This window comes from Gopherus flavomarginatus, chromosome 8 (genome assembly GCF_025201925.1).
Source record: "Gopherus flavomarginatus isolate rGopFla2 chromosome 8, rGopFla2.mat.asm, whole genome shotgun sequence".
Classification (NCBI taxonomy): domain Eukaryota; kingdom Metazoa; phylum Chordata; order Testudines; family Testudinidae; genus Gopherus; species Gopherus flavomarginatus.
In genome coordinates, this window is record NC_066624.1 from 103,632,055 (window position 1) to 103,651,195 (window position 19,141).

At 43.4% G+C, this 19,141-nt stretch overlaps 1 protein-coding gene across 1 annotated transcript; it reads left to right on the top strand.

Moving 5' to 3' along the window:
- Positions 1-44: 44 nt before the first annotated feature.
- On the top strand, positions 45-10,543 carry NDUFB5 (NADH:ubiquinone oxidoreductase subunit B5). The gene is made up of 6 exons (XM_050966183.1): positions 45-225; positions 2,614-2,699; positions 3,947-4,013; positions 5,633-5,694; positions 8,622-8,728; positions 10,316-10,543. The coding sequence occupies exons 1-6, from the start codon at positions 99-101 to the stop codon at positions 10,434-10,436; spliced, it is 570 nt and encodes a 189-aa protein (XP_050822140.1). The 5' UTR covers positions 45-98; the 3' UTR covers positions 10,437-10,543.
- The last annotated feature ends 8,598 nt before the right edge of the window (positions 10,544-19,141 follow it).

The window sequence follows — 19,141 nt, forward strand, 5'->3', positions numbered from 1 at the left end:
GTAACGGACAGCGTGCCCGATTCCAAGATGGTGGCTCCACGGCTTCGCTCTCGTTGGGGGTAAATGGCCAGCGGCCCCGCCCCGTGCCAGTTTCACACATGGCCGCCATGAGCCTACTGCTGCGGGCAGTGGCCGCGCTGGGAACTCGCACGGTCCTGTTCAGGGCGGCAGGGGGGGGACGCGTCTCCTTGCTGGGCAGGAATGTCGTGTCCTCCGGCATCATCGGTATGGAGCTGCCGAGCTGGGGCGGGGAGCTCGGTGTCCTCTGTAGCGGGGTGACCTTGGGGAGCGAGGTGGGGGCTCGGTGTCTCTGCGGAGCGGGGGGAGGGGGTTGGGTTTCCTCTGGGGACGGGGGTACTGCAGGAAGAGGGGATCCCTATGGTGGTGGTGGGGTTTCCTTTGGGGAGGGGACGGGACAAGGGGCCCTTCGGTGGTGGTGGTGGTGGGGGGTCCTCTTTCTAGTGATTAGCGCATGTCTGGAGGATTTCGGTTTATTCCTGATTCTGCTACTCTCGTGTGATTGATTGTCAGACCGAGGCCAATTGGTACCAGCTGGCAAAGGGTTCCCTGTTCTGTAACAGTAACTCCTATCAGGCCTGAGAAACTCATTGCACGCAGTGCACTGCTTTCATGGTATTTGTCTATGAAGACTTTCATGTGAGGCTTTACATGAAAGCCAGGATCATGCTGATCATTAATATTGTTGTAAAATGTATGGTACGAACGCTATATAAAACGCTATGTATGTGTAATGAAAATGTTTTAAAGTCTGTGTCCAAGGCAGTTGTGACAAACAGGTTTTGGGTCAGACAAAGGATATTTGGGATTCATAGGGTTGCTCTGTTGGCCTTGTAGATTAAGCACTGTAAAGCAATATAGTGAAAGCTCTATTTACATATGGAATCAATAAGAAAGGTGCATACAGGAAAAGAAAACAAGCCATAAGGCTTAGCCTGGCCATGTGCAAAGACAGTGAACTTTGGGACTATTAGTAGAAGGCAAAAAGACATCCCTTGATTCTTCACCGAGGAAGCAAAAAGGCAGTGTTTTGGGCATTTATGAAAGAGGGATCACATAAATCCTGAGATGCTGAAAGAAGGCTTTAGTTGAGAATAGACTGTTTTAGACAGGAGGGTAGACTATTATCTTAAGAGTAATCTCTAAAACGTGTTACAATTTTGTTTTATATGTAACTTTTCTGTTTCCATTGTCCTTACTTTCTATCTTTTAAATCTTAGCCTTTGATAATAATCTTATTATTGTTTTCACTGTAAACATATCTCCGTGCTAAGATGTTATATAGGAGCTGACTTTCAGTTGAATCAAACTTGTATATACACTTTCCTCTTGGGGATAGTGAACCTGGTATTTCTGTGAGTGTCCAGTGCTTAAGGGTTGGACACTACAAGGAGATGATTCAAAGAGGACTGCAGTGCAAAGTAGGAGCTAGCATAAGCCCAGAGAAGTGATGTTGGGTGTCTGAAGGACTGGCAGTGTCAGAGATACTCTCTGCCTCTGTGAGGGGGAAACAAAGTGACACAGTCCTGGGCACCCTGAGAAAGGGTCACAATGACCTTGGGCAAAATACTCATTTTTGGTTTCCATTTTTGGAAAAGGAGATAATGTGATCCTATGTTAGGGGGTGGTCTTTGAGCTCTGTAGATGGGAGCTGAAAGCTGTTAAGTTTCTTTTCTTGAAATAGCTAGCTAGTAGCCTTCCAGTAGCCTTCTGGAACATCTTGAATTCAAGTTGGTCGTGTTGTATGCTGCTGCTACTTTTCCCCCTTGCATGGAGAATTTTCTTGTTACCTTGATCTTCTAATGTGCACCGTATGAGAAGGTCCTTGCACTGAGCTACATTGAACCCGCTGGGATTCTTTGCTGGTGAAGAGATCTGCCCACACTGAGCTAGTTGTAAGATTGGAACCTAAATGTCAAGCAGGCCCCCACACTTAAAGTGTAGTAAAGCCAGATATAAACTTCCTTTTCAGTATCTCAGTCATTGCTTCTAGCTGTTGATTTCATTTCTTTTCAAATCCTATAATTTCCTGCAACTGTGAATATTTTAAACTTATTTGTATCAATTTAAAATGAACATTGATATTATCCATCAAAATCATACAAAAAATAAAAACTGATTTCTGCCAAGCCTATACAGTGCAAAAGTGAGAGCTTATAGTCATATGCACAAGTGTCCACTTAGGAGCCAATATGTCACCTTCACTCCTGTTCCACGATAGACCTGGGGTTAAAATTTTGGCCACCCTAGTCAAAACCTAGTAGCATGATAGTGTGTTACCTAACTGTAGAAATTTTATATGGAGGATTCTTGTGCAAATTACATTTTCCTCAACTCATCTATTTTTCCTCTATGATTTGCTCCATAGAGAGAGTTTTATCTTGGAATACCACCACTTCTGTAGCATACAGTTGGGCTTAGCTCTAGGAGTCCTGCTGTCCTAGGCAAAACAACAAATACCTTTACCAGTCTGCAGTAACCCACCTGTTACTCAATGTTTTGCTACTTTTTTTTGGCTGCATCGCAGAGTTTCTCCTGTACGTAATCACTGCAGATGGGAAAAGGACATAATAATATCCTGGTTTAATTTTGCAGCTGCAGTACGACATGCAAGCCATGGGAAAAGAATGTTTGTCATCACGCCAACAGATTTCTATGATAAACGATTTCTGAGGTTGCTGGTAAGTTAATTTTTTGTTGTTGCAATTCTTAGTATAACTTAAATAATTTGTAAATGATGGACTGTGTTTAAGGCATTAATACACTCATTCCTATTGTTTACAGTGCAATAGCATCCAAAATGTGTTAGGCACTAGCTACAGAAACAAGATTTCCTAGTCCCTATCCTGAAGAATTTACCATTTATAAAGACAAAGACAGATGGGGCAAAGGAGTATGTCATACCAGCCAAGTGCTCAGAGTGATGATTGATATCTATTATGTTAGTGACCTTTTTTTAATTGTGGGTGTGTGTAATATATATAAATGAAGTATCTTCAGTTTCTCCTTTATATGCTATTTTTAGTTAACTGCTACTTTTTTATTGTTGCTGTTTTAAATCCTTGCCTGTTGTGTTTTTAAATTTTAACTGTCATCAGTTTTGCAGGTTTAGTAATGTTTTAGCTGTTGGCTCTTAAGTCGTGTAAAACTTGGCTCCAAGTCCAGGAGCCCTCCATTACTACCGCATAATAAGTGCATCTTCCTTCCATCCAGCCCACCCACACCAGAGATTTAGGCTCTGTAGGCTTGATCCAAAGCCAGTTCAAGTCAATGAAAAGATGGGCTTCTGATCAGATCCATTATGTGGGGAAAATAGTCAGCCAGGTTGGACTCCTTGGAGTGAGGGCCCTCCAATAACTGATCATTGTTGTATCTTTTTAACAGATTTTGTATAAAATATTAATTCTCAGCTTGCATTGGGTTTTTTAAAAATTGCATTTTGACTCAAGTTCAGTCAAAGGTAGTTTTAGTGCTTCATTATAGTTAATCAACTCCAAGCTTTGAGTAAAATTGTTTTACATAGCAACAGTATTGCCTAGTAGTTAGAACAAGAGACTGGGATGGAGAACTTATATGTTGCATTCCCAGCTCTGAAACTGATTCAACTTTATAACTTTAAATCATTTATTTTCTCTGAGCCTCAATTTGCTATGTTGTACAAATGGGATTAATACGTGTATCACCTGGGTTTTGAGGCATGTTTACTATTTTCTGAAATGCTTTGAGATCCTTAGCTGGAAACACTAGGTATTCCAGTTGCAATAATAAACCATATTTGATGGTATACAGCAGAAATATTGTGGAAGTTCAGATTTTGATGTTCTAATACAGGAGAGATAATTGTAAGAGTAACTGAGATTTGCAGAAGAAGTGATATATTGTTCTCACAGACTAATCTGGTGTCTTTTTCCCTCCCCCTGCTAAACAGAGATTCTATATATTATTACCTGGGATACCATTAGCAGTATTTATAACGTATGTCAACATCTTCATTGGTAAGCACTTCTGTGATGTTTAAGTTACATTGTTGAACATTGTAAAAGTTGGATAAATGAAAATGGGTCTGATAGTATTTCAGACCCTTATCTCTAAAGCTGGCTTGGTAATTATGGGTCATGTTTAAGGCTGCATGTCTGTCATGGAAGTCATGGATTCTGTGACTTTCCATGACCTCGGTGACTTCTACAGCAGCCAGTGTGGTTGGCTCTGGCAGCCCCTGGGCCAGTTGCACCAGCCTCTGCCCCCTACCCCACCCCCAGGCAGCAGTAGTTTAGGTGTTGGAGAGGTCTCAGGGCTAGGGCTGGGGCAGGGTGTTGGGTGTGAGGCGGCACTTACCTCGGGGAGAGGCTCGAGGGGGAGGCCAGAGGGGCTCCATGCGCTGCCCCCACCAAGAGCGCTGGCTCTGCAGCTCCCATTGGCCAAGAACTGCAGTCAATGGGGGCTGCAGTGGGTGGTGCCTCCAGGCAGGGACAATGCGCACAGCCCCCGACCCTTCCACCTAGGAACTGCAGGGACATGCCGGCCTCTTCCAGGGAGCCGCGCAGAGCCTGGTAGGGAGCTTGCCAGCCCTTCCAACTCCCCCTGCACCCCTCCAGCACCAGTGGGGGTCCCAGGCTGTGTGCTGCTGCCCCGCACCAGCGGAGGTCCCGGGCTGCTCCCCGCCCCAGGACCTGCGGCACCCCCTAGCACCCGCAAAGCTCCCTGGGCCATGGCCCCCAGGCAGCACCCATGGCACCTGGCCCAAGTTTTAGTTAGAGGTATGTAGTACAAGTCCATGGACAGATCACAGGCCGTGAATTTTTGTTTACTGCCTGTAACCTGTCCATGAATTTTACCAAAAATACCGGTGACTAAAACGTAGCCTGAGTCATGTTGTGTAAAAATATACTGACGGGGAGAATTCCGTAGCTGATCTAAGATCTCTTCCTTCTCTATCTGTTTTATAAAATGCGGGGAAGCTTCAGAGAATTGATCAGTAGTTACACATGTGTCTATTCTCCATTTGATATTCCCGTGCAAATCATATTTGCATCAGTGATGTTTATGTATGTGCACAGCAGAGCTGCCCACATAATGAAGTTAATGTTTTCTGTCTGGATTTAAACATATACCTTGTGCATATTTCAAGATAGGTGTACAGAATATACATTTAACAGGGCACTGCCAATTTAAAATCAAAATTCCTCCTGACTTTTTTTTTTAACCTACAATGTAATTAACCTTAGATTGCATTAATTGAATGATCAGAGAAAAACGTATTTAATGTTTTTTTTTCTAGCTTGTTTACTTTGTGATGGCACTTTGGGTACAGTCAGTTTCACTCTTTCCTCTGTATAGTCAGTCATTTCCCCTTTTTGTTGTGTAGGTTAAAATATAGGAGTGTGTAACTAGAACAGAATTGGTAGGAGGACTCAGAAGCAGGTATAGTACCTGAAACTACTTCCAGGCTGTTCCAACTCACTTTTTTTAAACTGAATAGAATCAAATTGATGGTATCTCTTTAAATACTTTGCGTGTGAAATGCTCTTTAATTGGTCTTTATTTGTATGAGGAAAGTAAAGTGTGTTTCTAAAATGTCAATAGTATTGAACATCCCTCCATTTTCTCTTGGCAGGTGAAGCTGAACTTGCAGAAATTCCAGAAGGTTATGTTCCAGAGCACTGGGAGTATCACAAAGCAAGTACAAAATTATGAAAGGAATATGGCATTTCCAGCACATTCCTCCTCATCATACATCGATCTTGGGAGGAAAATATTTAAAATGTGTTGGATATATTAATGAGGATATCGGCTACTTTATGGGATTGAGTCTTCATGCAAATATACAATTTTCAAATTAAGTACATGTTATTTTATTACATCTGTTTGTGGTATACTAACAGTAGCAGATGCAGCTGACTTGTACATAGCTGTGTAAACAGTAAGAGCACTGTACATGAAGTTGTGAACATAAAATTCGTAAAGAACAAAAGGGCTCTCACCAGTCCATCAAGGGTTTTTTTGTTTTGTTTTTTGAACACTCCTCTGAGCTCCAGGTCTTGAGATACTAGACTTTAAAATTACATTGTTTATCTCATCAGAATGACTTTCAATGAATACCACCAGAAAGAACAGGAGTACTTGTGGCACCTTAAAGACTAACAAATTTATTTGAGCATAAGCATTTTTTTTAATAAATTTGTTAGTCTCTAAGGTGCCACAAGTACTCCTGTTCTTTTTGCGGATACAGACGTAACACAGCTGCTACACTGAAACCAATGAATACCAGGAAGTTCATACTTTTGTAGTAGGGCTGTGATTAACTGAAAACAAAATTAATGCGTTCGTTTTTTAAAAGGCGTTAATTTTTTACCTCTGGGTGGGGAGGCAGGCATCAGCTGTGGAGGGACCTGACAGTGTCCGGTCAGGCACAGTAATGCTAATCTGGCTTCGGAGGGCAGGGAGAGGAGAGGAGAGGAAGTGGCTCCCATCCCGGCTCCAGTGGAGAGGTAGGGATGCTGACCCTGCCGTGCCCCACTACTCTCAGCTGACCCCTTGCTCTGGAGATGGGCCCGCCCCTCCCTGCACTGTGCCCTAATGCACCTAGCCAGCCCTTCACTCCAGGGATCAGCCTCCCCACACACTGTGCTCCATTGTCTCTAGCTGGCCCCTCGCTTCGGGGACTGATCCCCTCTCCCCCCGTTTTTCCCCTATGCCATGCCACATTGCCCCCAGCCAGCTCCTTGCTCCAGGGACCGACACCCTCCCCCACCCATGCCATGCCCCATTGCTCCAAGCTGGCCCCTCACTCTGGGGGTACCCCATAGAGAACAGGGGCCTGCTGAGCTCAGCTTCCCTGTACTAGCCTCTCTTCCCATGCTGTATGCTGAGTCCCTGAGGTAAAATACTCCCTTGCAAATAACGGCTCGCTCAGCTGAAGGGAGCCCACCTCGCTCAGTAAAAGGAGGAGAGCCTGGTGGTGAGCCCAGTGCCAGAAACCACCCTTCCAGAAGCAGCAGCAAGACACCTCCCTCACCCTCCTCCTGAACAAGTCATTGCTTGCCCCCCCCCCCACATTGTCACCCTCTGTCCTCCCAGAACCTCCTCTTGCACAAGTCAGTGCTTCTCCCCTCACCTTCACACATCCTCCTCCAACACTAACTGCAGATTTCTAAGATGAAATTCTCTTTCTCTATGGACAGGGAGTGAGCCTAGCAAGCTCAGAAACCCAGCAGGAGCAGCAGCAAGAATTCACCCTTCTCCTGCACAACTCACACCCCTCCCATCTCCACAATACTGACCTTCTGAGATTAAAAAAATCTTACCCCTTCAGTAAGCCAAGACTCCTCTAAAGGAGACACACACCAAATAGTATACATAATAAAGGCTAACCCAGCAGCAGCAGGAAAATAAAGCCTCCTGCACAATTCACTTCCCTACTGAATGCTAAAATCCTGAAGTGAAATTATTCCCTATCCACAGCAAGGACTGAGTGGACTTGTAGGCTCTAAAGTTTTACACTGTTTTATTTTTGAGTGCAGTTATGTAAAATAATAATAATAACTGTAATTCTGCATTTGTAAGTTAAACTTTTATGATAAAGAGATTGCACTGAAGTACTTAGTACTATTGTTCAAATATTTGTAATAAAAAAGTGAGCACTGTACACTTTGTATTCTGTTTGAAAATGTAGAAAACACCCAAAATATTTAAATAATGATATTCTATTATTGTTTAACAATGTGATTAAAACTGCAGTTATTTGCTATTAATTTTTTTATTCTCACGATTAATCATGATTAATTTTTTGAATCGCTTAACAGCTCTATTTTATAGTGTTTGTCAGCAGTGAATCAAAGTCCAATATCTCTCAACTTTTCAGAGCTAAAAACAAAGATTTTGCTGAGAATCACAGCCCTGGTGGTTCATGAGATGTTACTTTACAACTGTCACTGATTTTTTGATGTAACTATATTTTTGTTTTTAAGTGGCTAATGATTGTACATAGCAATACACAGACCTCTATGTGACTAGTTCAATTTACACTGGAATTGAAAATTAAATAAAAGCTTCCATGTGCAAGCAGCACTTAGTATAAAGATTACTGAATCTTCACAGTAATAGGTTTGGAGTCCATTTTATGGAGATTATGGTAGCAATTTTTGATTAACTCTATTTCAGAAATTGTCTTACTTTGTTCTTAAAATATGAAATACAGATTTTCCCCCATTATAACTGTTCTCTTTTTCTTTCTTTTTTTTTTTTTTTATTCCACAACATTCTATTCTATTGTGTGTTATTTTGGATAATGTCAAAAATGGCAAATGGGTAACTTTTTTTTCATAGGCCCCGATCCTCCAAACATTTACTCATGTGCTAAACTGTGTAACTGTGAGTAATCCTTCTTAAATTAGTGGTACTCATGATAGTACAGTTAAGCACATAAGTGTTTGCAGAATTAGGGGTATGCAGCCTAACATAATTTTTAATTGCACGTTATCATGGTAAATGGTACTAGAAAGAATATTTAATGTGATCAGATTTCCCGATCATTATTATTTGTGGCGGGTTCTTGTGTGGAAACTACATGAATAATCTAATATTCTTATTTTCATCTCTTCCAGCATCCTATAACGAGGTGGATTGCTCGTTATCTCCTTGATTCTCCTGAAAAGGAATATGAAAAAATGTTGGCCATAGTTGATACTGAAGCTAAAAAAACTGACCTAAGGTAAAGACAGGATGGGTTTGCTGAAGCTTTTAAAAGCCATTATATACTGTACTAAACCATTTCAGTGATGATACAATAGCAGAATTTTTCTCTTAAATTGGACATCGGAACAGGGCTTGAAAAAATCACCTGGCCCTTGCTGAGTGAGAAGCTTTTCATGGCAAATATTGGTTCTAGACCATCAGTTGCTACAGAATGTAACTTTAGTTTAAAAAAAAATAATTGTACCAATAACTCTTCAAGCACAAAACAAGTGTAAACCAGTGCAGTTTTATCTTCCTGAGTCAGGGACAGACAACTTCTGTGTCTCTGCTAATGCTTGTAGATTCGTTCTGGTTCGTTGCTGCTGTCCAGAAAACCATGGGCACCAGTGACATTGTCCAGTATTATGTTAGTGTAATGCTGCTGTTGCTTGGGTAAACTGAGCACTAACAGAGGAGGTGCTAAGCTTCTTGGAATGTTGCCCCTAGACTTTCTTGGTGGAGCCCCTCCCTCCTTCATCTTTCCTGGTTATTTCTGATTGGAAGGTATCTGGTAAAGTTTTCAGTTCATGATTATGAAGGAGACTACTGTCTATGTTTAGAAATCTCATCAGGTTTTTTTTATTGTTATTTTATTATTTCTTCAGCTAGTTTACTGAAAAACCAAGTAAATACACCTCTATCCCGATATAACACGGGTTCGCATACAACGTGGTAAAGAAGCGCTCCCGCGGATCAGCATGTCAGCTCCCAGCTGGGGTGCTCCGCTTCCCGCCGCCGGTGAGTGTAGGGAGGTTGGGGAAGGGACGCCCCCATACTTACCTGAAGCGGGAAGTGAAGCGCTGCAGCTGGGAGCTGGCGGAATGGAGCGAGCTGGGGCCAGGCTGCTCTGCTTCCCCCTGCTGATGAGTGCGGGACCTTTCCCCAACACCCCACCCCCCTATGCACACACCCACACACCCCGACACAGCTGGGGCTGGGCAAGGAAAGTGGAGCGGGCTGGGGCCTTGTCGCTCTACTTCCCGCCGCAGGTGAGTACAGGGCGCTTCCTTTCCCCAACCTCCCTGCACACACTGGCAGTAGCGGAAGCGGAGCGCCATGGTTGGGAGCTGGTGGAGTGGAGCGGGCTGGGGCTGGGCTGCTCCACTTCCTGCCACAGCCATTGAGTGCCTGTCGGGGCAGGGGGTGTGGATAGGGGTCGGGGCAGTCAGGGGACAGGGAGCAGGGGCATTCGGTAGGGGTGGGGTCCTGGGGGTGATTAGGGATGGGGTCTCTGGAGGGAGCGGTCAGGGGACAAGGAGCAGGGGGGTCAAAGCAAGTTCGATATAATGCGGTCTCACCTATAGCGCGGTAAGATTTTTTGGCTCCAGAGGACTGCATTATATCAGGGTAGAGGTGTATAATGAAACACAGTGATGGAATATTTAACACCATGGATAATTCTTCATATTTGTAGTATTGTTCCCACGGACATCGTAGAATATATAGGACCAAATGCAATGCTGATGTAAGAGCGTATGACTCCTTTGATATCAGTGTTAAATGTGGCCCATGGAAGATGATAAATTACATGCTGAATTTGTCTTTCATTTTCCATTTCTTATAGACTGAAGGAATTGGAGGCACGTCGACTAATGAGAGAGAGGGGAGATGGGCCCTGGTATTACTATGAGACCCCTGATAAAAATCTTATTGATCATTCTGCTAAAGCAACTCCTGACAATTAAGCAGTTAGTCCACTGTTCCAAAAGAGCACCCACAAATAGTGACTGAATAATGTAATGTGTATCCTCTTGTTACTTGCTGACTTAAATAAAATTTATTTTTCAGTGTTGATTCTAGTAAGTTTTTAAATAGACAAAACTTGTTGCTAATCATGTACAGCTGTGAAATGTGTACAGATGGAGAGAATGGCTCTCATGTCAGTTGCTAATAGTCTGTCTGTTTCCCAAAGGTGTCAGTAGTTGATTCTGGGTTTGTAACACATTTTCCCCCCCCAGAGGACGGTGGTCACCAGCTCATTTCACACAGGCCATCAAACAGCCAGACTGACCTGAGCTAGATTGGAACAAGTATCTGAGAGGTGAAAGACTCTATTCCATTACCAAACCATTTGATTTGTCTCTTATACAGTCCCATACCTAATTTTAAATGAAATGTATGAGAAAATAAATCATAACTTTATATTTTTTGGATAGTAATACATTAAATATAAGTCAAATCACTTTTTAATTGTGAAATATTTCATAGAATGTAAATTAAGTGATTTTTGTAAAAATGAAATCTTCAGTTCTTTGGAACATCTCAGATTCAAAAGCTCCATCTCTATCACTATAGACAACTCCACTATCTTCCCTGCCAGTCAGGCTAACAACCTTGTTATAACAGTCTTCACTCTCATTGTTTCATATCCAAACTCTGGCCATAGCCTTTCACTGCTTCCTCTACATCCCTACAAATAACCTTCCTTTCTCACCACTCAGGCCATGCTACTCTCCTCTATGAATCTCTTCATTAGCTTCTTGCCTTCCTCCTCAGTTTCAAACCTCCCACCATCGTCTTTAAGGCTCTGCATAACTCAGTGACAGCCTGCTCTCATTTCCTCCTATCTCCAACCATTTCCGTATTGCCTATGGTCTTCCTAAATGCCCCTTTTACCTGTTTCTTCAACTTGTGTCTAACCTCTGAGGCTAGACACTCCCTCCCTGTAAAGCCAATTCCTCTGAAAGATACTCCTTCCACAACGCTTTTCAACACTGCTGTGTGGCCTTTTTTTTTTTTTCTTTTCTTTAAACAAGGTTTAAAAAAATCTGCAACCTCTGTTATGTTCTTTACTATAATGTATCTGAACTAGACTGTACGCTCTGTTGGGGCAGGAAGTGTCTTCATCCATACAGGGCTGAAGACACAGTCGGTGCTCAATAAATGCATTCATATTTAAGAAACTCCTACTGCAGAATGATACCTTTTTAAAATGAAAAATATCGGGGGTAGATAAGGGTTATAGTTTCAAGTAACTGAGCATAACCACACAACTAATACTTTTTGTCTTCAAAGTGATTTTTAAACCCAGCTAATCCTCTCACTAATCCTGGGAAGTTTCATATTATCCATGTTTTACAGATGGTGTAATTAAGGTAGAAGTTGGATGACTTGCCCAAATCCACAGAATTTACAGTATCAACAGGCTACATATTATTTACATTATATTAGATGCTCTTTTGCCTTGTGACATATGAGGCAACTCACTCAGTCTTTCCATCTCCATCTGTCTAGTGCCACATTTCTTGCTACATTTTAGTCTTTTTCCATGACAGCAGTATTTTTCCTCATTGGTTTTGTTATATGTCATCTGTTATCTTCTTTTCCGTCTTCCACTAGGTAATATCCAGTCAAGAATTTGACTAGGAGCACAGTTTTTTGACATCCATACAACATGTCCAAACCACTTCAGCCTTCTTTCTTGAATCATCGTCTGTACCGTATGCTGGTCAGTCCTTTGTAACAGATCAGTGTTGTTTATTTTATCACACCAGCAGACACCAATTACTCTCTGCAAGCATCTCTGATGGAATGCCTTAAGTTTCCCGTTGTGGTTTTCTAGTATTCACCAAGTTTCAGAGGCATATAACAAGGTTGGTATCACAATGGCATTGTCTACGTTTATCTTGATTTGTGCATGAATCTCATATTTTCCAGATATTCATCAGTCTCAGGCTCCATCTACCTTCCCAGTTCTTGCTTCCAACTTATGGAGTTGGCCATGGGCGCTAATTGTATTTCCAAGAATGACAAACAGGTTAACTATGCTTTATTACAGATTACTGATCACATACACACCGTCATTCCTGTCTCCTCTTTCCACAATCCTAACTTTTTTGAGGGGAGGGAAGAGAGTTCAGAACTCAAAGGGGAAGGCTTTCAAAAGCATCTAAAGGATTTAGGAACATAAATCCTGGGGCTCGTGCTCCTATCCCATGTGTGCTTTTGAAAATCTCCCCCAAAGTTTCTAGATGGCAGGCTTATGCTCTATAATGAAACTATATATATTTTTTCATGCATGGGAGGGACTTGAATGGACAAATATTAAAAACTTAATTTACTCTACAACTGACATATAATTCAGCATTTATTAATGGAAAAAAAGTTAAGTATTAACATTCTGTTCTCAAAAGGGAGAAGCTTTCTGATTCTATCAAAAACTTGGTAGGTGAAAGAAAAAAGACAATTGGTTAATGATAGCTTTTTAAATAGATGTCTGAAGAAACAAGGTAAAAGGAACTGTACTGATAAACATCAGTTAATAGTACACATTGAATCAATGTCAAAAGAATTGATTGTCTTCAACTGTCTGATTATGCAGCTATTTGAGGGTATAAATTTAAACATTAAATGGGAATGGCTGAAAAAGAACAGTAGTTTTCTTTTCTTTAAGGACATAATGTAAGAACGACCATATTGCATCAGACAAATGGTCCATCTAGACTAGTCTCTTGTCTTCTGACAAAGGCTGGTGCCACATACTTCAGAGGAAGTAAACAGAACAGGACAATTTATCAAGTTACCCATCCCCTGTCCTCCAGGCCCAGCTTCTAGCAGTCAGAGATTTAGGGAGAACCAGAGCATGGGGCTGTGTCCTAGACTCTCTTGGTTAATAGCCATTGATGGACCTATCCTCCATGAACTTACCTAATTCTGTTTTGAGAATCAGTTATACTTTTGGCCTTCACAACATCCCAAAGTAATGAATTCCACAGGTTGACTGGGTGTGGTGTAAACCCACTGCCTATTATTCTTGCCACTAGGGGGAGGTATTACCTCAAAGTCTGATGCCACACATTTTAGTTTACTGTACATGTATTCCCCTAGTTTTTAAACCCCTTACCAGCAGTGGATTTTTAAAAAAGTAACACTCTCTCTCATTTTGGCATCTTGAAGCCATCAGCCATTAGCCACTCTGAAGTCTCCACTTTTCTAAACAAAATAAGCCCAGCTCCCTTAGCCCTGTCTTTTATATTTTCATATTACTGATCATCTTTGGCTGCAGCCTTCCTGAGACAATAACCACCTGAATTTGTACAGCTGATCAACACTGCATAGAATATTTCAGATAAGTACAACCTTGTTTGCCATTTTATATTATTGCAGAGTATTGGAAAGGTTCCCATTGGTTTTAGTGACCTTTGGATCAGGCACTTTTTGCTCTGCAAGTTTTATCACCTTAGGGTTAATAAGTAATAATTCAAATATAGAGCTCTGATGTAGTGCTTGTCATCAGTAGATCTCAGAGTGCTTTATAAAGGTTAGAAGGCTTAGCCTCATTCATATCACCTATATTTATTGTATTATGAGTAACAGAGGTCCGAAGACTGACTCCTGAGGCACTGTGCTAATAAGCCTTTTCTAGTTTGAAACACATCCGTCTATGGTGACTCTCTGTTCTTGCTTTTGAGCGAGGCCTGGTCTATACTACAGAAGTTATGTCAACACAAGGCAGCTTTACATCGACCTAACTCTAAGCATCTACACCAAAGTGTAGCTCCCACGGATGTAACTCGCCCGCTGCACCGACTTAATAACTCCACCTCCTTGAGAGGCGTAGCACTTAGGGCAACATAGGGCATCACAGTGTTAGTGTAGACAATTATTTAACGTTGAATTTAGTGGCCTCAAGGTGTCCCACAATGCCCCACGGTGTCCGCTCTGGTCAGCGTTTTGAATTCCATTGCCCAGTGACCAGGTATGCAGGAACATACCCCTCCCCTTTAAAAGCCTCTTGAATTTTTTAATTTCTATTTCCTGTTTGCTCAGTGTGGAGAGCTTACCCAAGCAACTCTCAAGCATGCCTAGCAACCACCCAGCTGACCAGTCTGGCTCCAGGTTGTGGACAAGCTCCTGCCTGGAGTACACAGGAGGTGGTGGATCTCCTGAGTCTGTGAGAAGAAAAGGCTGTGCAGATACAGCTCTGATAAAGCCATTGAAACATTGATATTTATGAGCAGATCACTTGTGGCATGGCAGAGAAGGGCTACAAGAGGGACATGCAGCGGTGCCATGTGAAAGTTAAGGAGCTGCGGCAAGCATACCAGAAGGCCAGGGAGACTAACAGTCACTCTGGTGCAGAGCCACAGACATGCCACTTTTATAAAGAGCTGCATGCCATCCTTGGCGTAGACCCCGTGACCGCTCCCAAGAATCCTGTGGATTCTTTGCGGGAACTGGAGTCATAGGCCCCTGAAGTGAACAGTGAGGAGTAGGTGTTGAACAAGGAAGAGGAGGAGGAATATGGGGGCCAGGAGACTGAGGCATCCAATGGCACAGTGACCCAGGACCTGTTCTTGACTCCAGAGCAATCGAGCCAGGGAAAGGAACCTCTGGTAAGTATGCAATTTGCTTTGATATTTGAGGAACATATCTGTTCATTTGCTATTTTTTAATCATTTAATCTTTTTAATCATGAAGGGGTAGTGAAACAAACGAGAGGTAGAATCACTATCTGCTTCTCATTCCCTGTACAGTTAGGCAGAGAGGGACCCTGTAGAACACTTTATGTCCACTGAGGTGTCCTATGTATCCTTAAAGACCTAGAGGAAAGTTTCCTGAAGGTAGTCTGCAATCCTCTGCTGAAGATTTCTGGGGAGGGCTGCCTTATTTCTTCCATTGCAGTAGGCCACTTCCCCCACGCCACTGAGCAATTGCTTCAGCAGGCACTATTGCAGCATCAGGTTTGCTGTGCTTGCAATGTTAATCACAATAGTGCAGAGCTGTGCAGGACCCATGCTTCTCACAGAGATGGCAGATGCATGGGTTAGCAGGGCTTTTGAAAAGAGGCATGAAACATTATGGGATGCAGATAAAATTATGGGCTGGAGAAAACTGCATCATGGGACATTGAAACCATGTTCCCAGTCACCCCCCATGACTTGATTGCCCCTATAAGGCATTGCAAACCTCCAAAACACCCTGCCACTAGATGGTGGTGAATTGCACAGTGGGATAGCTGCCCATGGGACACTGCTCTCTGCATCGCTGCAAGCACCGGTAGTGAGATTGTGTACCACCAACATACACAGCGTAGTGTCTACATGCAAAAGTGATTTAATTACTGTGGCAGCTGTATGTCGACGTAACTTATGTCAACCTATTTTTGTAGTGTAGACTGACCCTCAGTTTCTTATCTAACATCCAATGGCCTTGTCTACACACACAACGCTACAGTGGCACACCTGCGCCACTGTAGTGCTTCAGTGTAGACACTACCTATGTCAGTAGCTAGGTTGATGGAATAATTCTACCATCAACCTTACACTGTCTACAAGGGGACTTAGGTCAGCTTAACTGTACCACTCAGAGAGGTGGATTTTTTACACCCCTGAGCAACGCAGTTATGCCAACCTAGTTTTCTAGTGCAGACCAGGCCAACAGTTCCTCTAAGTCCAAGATTGTTTGAGAGAGATTCTGATTTCAGGCCTGGTCTACGCTAGAAAGTTAGGTAGGTTGGGGTGTGAAAAATCCACACCCTTGAGCGGCGTAGTTAAGTCAGCCTAAGTCCCTGTGTAGACAGTGCTAGGTTGATGGAAGAATTCTTCCATTGATCTAGCTACTGCCTTTCAAGGAAGTGGATTACCTACACCAACGGTAGCATCCCTTTCACTGGAGTAGGTAGTGTCTACACTGAAGGGCTACAGCAGCGCAGCTGCAGCAGCACAACTGTGCTACTGTAGTGTCTTAAGTGTAGACAAGCTTTCAGGTACCTCACTGTAAATCTAGAGTAATTCTGCACACACATTCCGTCATAAGTATTTCACACACAGTTCCCAACGTCACCAATGGATAGTTTGTTGAAAAAAGGACCACATACAAACTATAGCAGTTAGCCCACACTAACCATGTCACAGCTTTATTTCTTTATCTTTTGATCTAAATGCTCTGTTCTCCAATCTTTATGGTGTCATTGCTGCCTCTCTCTACCTTATCAATATCCCTTTCAAAATTAGAAAAAGCAGAAATGAAGTGACAGAGAAGAAGGATAGTTCTGTGGTTAAGGATCTGGACTGGGATTCAAGGAGGTCTTCCTGCATGACCTCAGGCAAATAAATTAAATTCTTGGTGCCTCACCTGCCCCTATGTCAAATGGAGATCATGCTACTTCCTCGTCCCCATCCTTTGTCTGTCTTGTCTATTTAGATGGTAAGATCTTATATATAGGTACAGTCCAGCCCTGATTTCTGCACCCTTTATTCAACTTTGCAGTGTTTGCAAGGTAGGTGGCACCAGCTTCTTCAGTAAAGAGTCAGGACGGCAGCATCATTCAGAATCAGCTGTATTAGTGAGAGAGTCATTTCAAGATGCTCCTCAATTGTCCATCCCTTGAAGTCCTTCGTCCATCTGAAGAGGGTCAGGAATTTCCACTACAGTCTGCTTCCTTCAAGCAAGAAGAGATTCCGTATCACAGTCCATAAGCTGAGAAGGCATCAGGGGTTTGTTACATCACTTTTGAGTCGTTGAAGACAGGTGAGAGCATTGCTGTACCATAAGCTTTTCTAGGCCATTTGGCATATTAATATCATCCCCAATGACTGGAAGAAGGGGATTACTCTGTTCAGAAAGGGTGATAAGGTGAATGTAGCAACTGTAGCAGTATGATGCTGTTGTCTGTTCCAGGGAAAGTCTTTGCTTCCATGTTAATGTCTCAGCTCAACAATGCACTTTGTGGCAGAGCCCAAGATACTCTGTGCAGCTTTAGATCTGGTCAGTCCACTGTTAACCAACTCTTTACCTTGAGACAACTTTTTGAGAAGATGGCTGAATTTAATAAGCCACGCACAGCACTTTCTATAGACTTCTATAATGCCCTTGATTCAGTAAATCAAGCAAGTTTGTGGGATCCAATGAGGTTACTTGGCATCCCTGGGACAACAGCATCATTGATAGGAGGGCTCTATAATAGAATGGAAAGATGCATTCGAGTCAATGGCAAAAATACATCATGGTTTCCTGTCTCCATAGGAGTTCGGCAAGGTTGTGCTCTGTCACCATCATCATTCAGTATCAGCACTGACTGGATGATGGATAAACTTGAAGAGGCAGCAGTTGGAGGGGTAAAGCAGAATGCCATTCTGCTTTGAGATCTCTAATATGCCAATGACATTGGCTGGCTCAGTCTAGTGAACCATTGTGGCCAGTCTGGTGAGGCACGAAGCAGCGCACGTAGCTCTGGTTATTAATCCAGATAAAACCAAGTACCTGGCCATGACCATCAAGCAGCCTCCAGCTCCAGGTTACAATCTCAGTATTAAACTGTCTGGGTGAGGCATCGTAATAGACGGTGCTGGAGGGTGCTCTAAAAAATGTGGACGCCTGTCTATCAACAGTTGCTGACGTGTTTCGGCTCCTTTAGCAGCCTATGTGGGGATGTTGTGATTTCAAGCTTGCTACGAAGCTGCAGACCCATAGAACCCCAGTTATCCCAACTCTATTGTACAGACGTGAAATGTGGGCACCGAGGAAGACTGAAGAACACAGGATTGATGTTTTCAGTTCTCACCGTTGTTGCCAGCTGCTTCTTATTAAGTGGCAAGACAACAACAAAAATCAGGATATTTGATGCCAAATCCACCAACTGCCTCCATCAGCACTGCCTTATGCACAGAACAGGGCGCTCAGCTCTGTACAAGACACAAAATGAAACCGTTCCTGGGCTTGCAGTCAGATGTAGAGGAGGCAGGATGCCTGGCCCAACCTCCAGGTGGGAGTAAACTGAAAAGAATGGTCAGCTCTAAATTCTTTAACCTATAATATTTGGTTGCCAGAGTCAGCCCTTCCTCTGCGGCTGATGTTTTACAGCAGGGCTAACAGCGTAGAAGAGCCTTGTCTTTCCCGGAATTTAAAGCCAGAGGGGGGGACCACTAGAAGGAACGTATAGTTTGACCTCCTGCAGAACGTGGCCTGAGAGTCCTGTGATTCCCACCCAGCGCTTGCCTGGTCCCGGGTCAAGGAGACATGTAAGGATTTACCAGCCCAGCTGGCTGGCTGTCGGGGAGTGATGCGGGACAGTTTTTATAAGCCCCTTGGAAAGAATTAGATAGATTCTGTCTAATGTCAATGGGCTCAACTTCCCCTCAACAGCTCAGGGGAAGGGAGCTGAGGGATTCCCAATCCCCTGCCCCAGCCTGCTTCCCATGCCCCTCCCCTCCTTGCTGTCCACCCTCCCCTCCCTTCCCTTCCCAGCCTCTGCTGGCGCTGCCCTCCATCCAATCTCACCGGGGCTCCTCCTCCACCCGCCCCCGGCTCCCCCCTTGCCAGGACCCCGGGGCTTTGCAGCTGGGGCCGCTCCTGCTGCCCTTGGATTAAAAATAGCATCTTCCCCGCTCCGCCCCCGGGCCCGGCTCAGGCGGCCTCTCTGTGCCCCGGGCCCGGCTGCGCTCGCTCT